Below are 5,671 nucleotides of genomic sequence, written 5' to 3' on the forward strand. Positions count from 1 at the left end.
ATCAGTTTGACGGCGATCTTTTCAGTGGGGAGAAGCCAACAACAATCCTGCCTCCCATGCACGGGCCGCCACAAATAAATCAGTGTATGACGAACACGTAACAAGCTCACAGGCCAGGTATTAGCACAGACACAGATAGCTGCGAATCAGTGCTAACATATAAATACAATAATGTGTGTAAAAACAGTGCGTCAGCAACATGAACAAATCTCCAAAAGGCTCCAACAGCACAAACACGGCCCAGAGGTCACGTTCAGTGACTGAATTAGCTGAGGGGACACCTAGCAGACAGCTAGCAGCTCCCACCTGTCACTCAAAGAGGCCACGCCCCTAATGATGCATCACTTTAAGCCTTAATATAATGTAAACAGGTGAGTTGTATAAAGATTCTCCCCGTACAGTTGTCATGAAGAGAGAAATGAGCTATAGAGACCCAAACTGTTTTTGTACCAGGCTGTAAACATGTTTATTTCTGCTGTAAAGTTTAACATGGGGCTCTATGGGGACTGACTCACTGCTGGAGACAGCCTCAAGTGGACACCAGAGGAACTGCAGCTTTTGGCACTACTGTGTTAGCTTCATTTCTCAGCTGCTTCAACTTTAGTAGTTCGACTACATTTATGGTTTCATAGTGATTCAAAAGTTAAATTACTTTTTGACACTTATATAACTGACTAAATCTACAAACGATTAATAAATGAAAAAGCAAGGTGCAACTAAAATGTTGTTTTATAAGGAAGCTGGATCAACAACTCAACTGTGAAAAATACTTGGGAGAGGTTTTAATGGCTCAGAATGAAAATACCTAAACTAGAGTGTAAACAATTTCAACTATTTATAGGTGTTTATTAAAGCTGTTTGTCAGCTTATGTTTAGCTTAGTTGCTGCAGATTTTAAAGAAGTATCTGGCTAACTGTGTAATGTTTTAGGTGTCTGACTGATGGACATTGTTTACTACAAACACTGACATGTCTTGCGCTGTGAATAGTGGGGTATTTATTTATTTAGTTTGTGAATGACCCGTGAAAAGGTCGGAAGTTTTTTGCTAGTTTGAGTATTTGTTTTTATAATGTATGTGTATTGTGAAATGATTTATTCTTTACAAAGTAGTTTGAGCTACTTTAGAAGCTTTAGTTATCCAAACTAGTTTTCTCCCTCTGGTAGATTTTGCTATAGTTCTTCTCTGAAAACTACCAGTTACTTCACAAAAGATAAACTTTCAAAGCAGCTTCAGAATACGCACCATCTCCTGTCAGAGCAGCCTCTCGGCTCTGTTTGCCTGCAGAGCCACGTCCGAGCTCCTCAGCACCCCCAGCTCCACGTTTTTGTCGACTGGAGATCCACACTCAGTCCATCCTTCAAACCCGGAGTTGTAGTGACCCGACACGGCTCGAATGCTACCACAGTCCTCCCAGGTAATCCGAGCAGGCGCAGAGTTACGCACAGCCCCCTTCATCTCCGTCCCGTTCCCCGGGCTCTTCTTCTTCTCCTCCCCGGCTTCCACAGGCTTCATGCCGCCTTTGGAGAGCCGCTCGGACAGCTTCCTGGCCCAGTGCGTAAAGCTAATGTCCAGGGAGCCCGTCCTGTCCTCAGGGTACAGCGGCACGTTCCCGGTGTACCACAGCACCCACCACACCAGGCTGAGGAAGATGATGACCGAGCCCGTGTAAATGAGAAAGTCTCCGTAGAAGCGGCCGTTCACGTTCAGGTTCCCGAAAATCCCGACAAGCAGCACGACCAGACCCGCAGCGTCAAAGAGCACCGCGAGGAAGAAGAGCAGCGCGCACCTGCCCACGCAACTGGGGGCCATACCGGAGCGGAGCCGCGAGCCCGAGTAACGGAGCCCAGCACGTTAACTTGTTTTTCATGTCCCTACCTTACACCTGTGCGGCGTTCACCTGCGCGCAGGCTCCGCCCTCATATCGCGTCACTCTATCCAGTGGGCTCTCAGGGGGCTCATATCAACGTGCTGCATTCAAATGCACAGCGGAAATCTGACATACTGACCTCGTGGAGAGTTTCTTTGTGTGAGGAAGGCTGTAGAGAAAGACAACATAAAACTGCTCAGCTCTCACACGGAGCAGCTCTGTGTGTTCACATCACAGAAATAAATCATTAAACGTATTTTAAGGGGTCACTTCCTCAATCACAGCAGGTGTTACTTCAGAAGCCTACATACAGCACTGAGTACATAAAGACAGAGGTGTAAAGTAAGGAAGTACAAATACTTTTCTTACTGTGATTAAGTTCAGTTTTCAGGTATCTGTACCTGACTTGAGAATATCTACTTTCTACTCCTTACATTTTCAGAACAGACTCACTTCTTTAGTTTTAATTCATTTGAAGGGAATTATAGATTCATGTTTTGGTAGCCTATAATAACACAGAAAAGCAGATTCCTGGGTGTCTCCATCAGGTCATATCACACAAGAGTGGTGCAACCTGAAGAACAGCGGGTAAAAGAGCTTCAGTTAGCTTAGCACAGAAACAGCCGCAAGAAACATCCTTCAGAGGGACACGTCTGACTTTATACTGGGAAGACGTTTCACAGCCTGAATGCTGCACTGTAACTGCAGGACGGACACTGTCTTTTTCTACACTAGTTTCTGAACTTCAACTTGAGTAAAGAATGTACACTTTGTCACACCTGCATACAGTCTCCATAACACTGGGAAATACTACTTAGTCATAAAAGTGCGCCTTGAACTTTGATCCTCTTGCTCATGTATCCTTCACAGCGTCAGATTTGTGTGGGTCATAATAACCAAAGAGGATTCAAAGACCTCATGGTATTGTTGGGATACTGCGTGCACTGGGACACTGAATCTGCATATTAAATAGCATAGATGTATTTGTATTTGAATGCAGCCCTCTATGGAGCTAGAAGGTTTCAGTCATCACCTAATTTGCATAATTGACAATTTGCATGTAATTGTAAAGGACGCTGTAGGAGAGCGGAATAACGTCGTGGGAGAGACAGAAGGTGAGTAAAAAACACCCTAAATATGTTTAGAACTATAAATGAACTTTCTTCTTTTGATTCTTAGTTTGTTTGTTTTTTTATTTTGCCATTGCACTAGGCCATCACTTCTCAAAATAACTTCATGACTAATGCTTTGTTTAGACCCACATTACATATATCGATTTTGTCCTGTATTGTTAAATGTTAGAACTCTGACTGCAGCTGGGGCTGCTGCGCGAGGCTGCTGTGAGACTGACTGCCTGTGAGTGCTTTGGGACGGGGGAGGGGCTAACAGCAGCACCTGCTGATCGTTGAGGACAGTAACTTCAGAACGATACGTGCTTTCACATCAGAGTCTCCAAAACACCAGAAAAGTCTCCAATAACACCGGAAAAAGTCGCTAGATTTGTCGCTAGTTGCTTTTGAAAAAAAAAGTCGCCAAGAGGCTTTGGAAAGTTGCCAGATTTAAAGAGAAAGTCGCCAAGTTGGCAACACTGACTTGATAGTTAGACAGAAACTTGACACCATTGAATTTTACCATTTTATATTTAACAGCTAACATTCAAACTTATGAACACATGCAAGTCATCAAAACAGTGACTCTAGTCGACTGGAGTCCAAGTCACCAAGTGTCAAGTCCACATCTCTGCATTTTAGTCATTAGGTGCTTTCCGACAGCAGGAACCAGGGTCTAAATATAGTTCCAGGGTAGATGACTGACTCCCTGAAAAGTCCCTGCTCAGGGGGTAGTACTTTCCAAAGGTCCAGGAACTTTCAGGGCGGGGCCTGCAGTGCTGATCGTTTCAAGTACTCACAATTTTATTTCACCCACTAGGGCTGCATGATATTGGATAAAAACATACATAGCAGCAATATCTTTTTGTTTGTTTTGCGATGTTTATTGTGATACTAAAAAATACAGGAAATTATACCAGATAAATGCAGTGAGCTTTCATGTCCATGTAAATTATGAACAATCATATTTCTTATTATTTGGGACTTTTAAGTCTATTTTCCTTTAACAGTCTCCATAACACTGGGAAATACTACTTAGTCATAAAAGTGCGCCTTGAACTTTGATCCTCTTGCTCATGTATCCTTCACAGCGTCAGATTTGTGTGGGTCATAATAACCAAAGAGGATTCAAAGACCTCATGGTATTGTTGGGATACTGCGTGCACTGGGACACTGAATCTGCATATTAAATAGCATAGATGTATTTGTATTTGAATGCAGCCCTCTATGGAGCTGGAAGGTTTCAGTCATGCTTGCCTTACAATAGCATGTTGTTAGCATGTTAGCATGCAGATGTTAGCATTCAACCCAGGCCTGCTGTGTTTCTTATTCTTATTTTTCTTGGTCTTGTTTATACTCAGTTTATTTATTTACCTGTTCAATTCTGATTTTTAACAGATTTTAACGTAACATTTCCTGTTTATCTTTTGACTATAATGTCTCAGAACTCGGTCGACCCAGAGCCCACAGTCGTTTCCAGGTAACTTCCTGGAAAGTCATGTTGAAAAAATTACATAACAGCAAATAAAGCATTTTGTTTTATTTCCTTACATGAGGATTTCATTTATTTTCAAAGGCCAAAATGGTGTAGAAATACAGAATCTTTCATTTTTATTAAGACGACCTATCCTGGTTCTTAAAAAATACTGTAAAATATTGAGGCTTCTGTTTTTGTTTTTACTTTAAACTGTACAACCCTGTAAGATGTGAAAACCCCGGCCTCCTAGAAACAATGCCGGTGATCCTCAGTGATGGTCACAGCCCTGAGAATAGGAACAGTTCCACCAGGGTAGGTGAGAAAATGTGAGTTTTTGTTTTGATTGCTGCAGAGCGTTTTCCACCATCTTTGTTTTTGGACCTTTGTGTTTCAGTGAGAGCCAGACTCTCTCTCTCTCTCTCTCTCTCTCTCTCTCTCTGCGACACGCCCTGTTCACACTCCCAGCAACACCTGGAGCTGCAGTCTGACCTGCTGCAGGCTGAACAGTTTCACACAGCGGTAAAGGGTTAAAGACCTCACTGAAAGTCACATGTGGGTGAATGATCACTGAACAGTCAGTGTGATAGGTTTTTTTATGTTCAAATGATTTGGTGACAATGAGTAAAACACAGCTTTCACACGCTGCAGCTCATTCACCTGCACCTGATACGTCATTCTGCTTAAAGCTCCTCTGAAGAGTTTTCATCTGGTTGTGAAACACTGAATAATGTCTCTCTATGAGCTACAACTTCAAACAATCAGGAATAACATTGTTTATTGTTCTATATTTATGTTAAATGTGTGTAAGCACTGCCCTAGGGTCGGTAGCAGACGAGCAGATTAACAGCACGCTGCAGAAACATAAAGATTCACAGTGAGTGATACGTCTGACTGTTAAAGATTCAGAAGTACAGGACGGGAGGAGACGTACTGCTTTGTCCACAGGGGGCGCTATAACACACACACAACATGATAGATCCTCACAGGAACTTTAACTAAGTTCTGTTGTTGTCAACTGTAGACATTTTTTGTGCCACTTGGTGGCAGCCCTCTGTAACAAGTAACTGACAGCCAATCCTGAGACAAAAGTGGACATGGTTCAAAAAATGGTTGTGTTGAAACTTGTAAATAATAACATGACACATTTTAGCAGTGTTGTGACCAAGTCATCTTTGCTCAAGTCCCAAGCAAGTCTCAAGTCATTTTTTCTTGGGCAA

General features: G+C 42.6%; 1 protein-coding gene across 1 annotated transcript; it reads right to left on the reverse strand.

The window, feature by feature from the left end:
• Positions 1 to 1,252: 1,252 nt before the first annotated feature.
• On the reverse strand, positions 1,253 to 1,810 carry LOC138593597 (transmembrane protein 238-like). Its single transcript, XM_069664668.1, has one exon. The coding sequence runs from the start codon at positions 1,808 to 1,810 to the stop codon at positions 1,253 to 1,255; it is 558 nt and encodes a 185-aa protein (XP_069520769.1).
• Between the last annotated feature and the right edge of the window lie 3,861 nt (positions 1,811 to 5,671).

The sequence above is a fragment of the Semicossyphus pulcher genome, unplaced genomic scaffold, assembly GCF_022749685.1.
Source record: "Semicossyphus pulcher isolate SPU_LCO1_2020_fin unplaced genomic scaffold, fSemPul1.0.p SCAF_16, whole genome shotgun sequence".
NCBI lineage: Eukaryota > Metazoa > Chordata > Actinopteri > Labriformes > Labridae > Semicossyphus > Semicossyphus pulcher.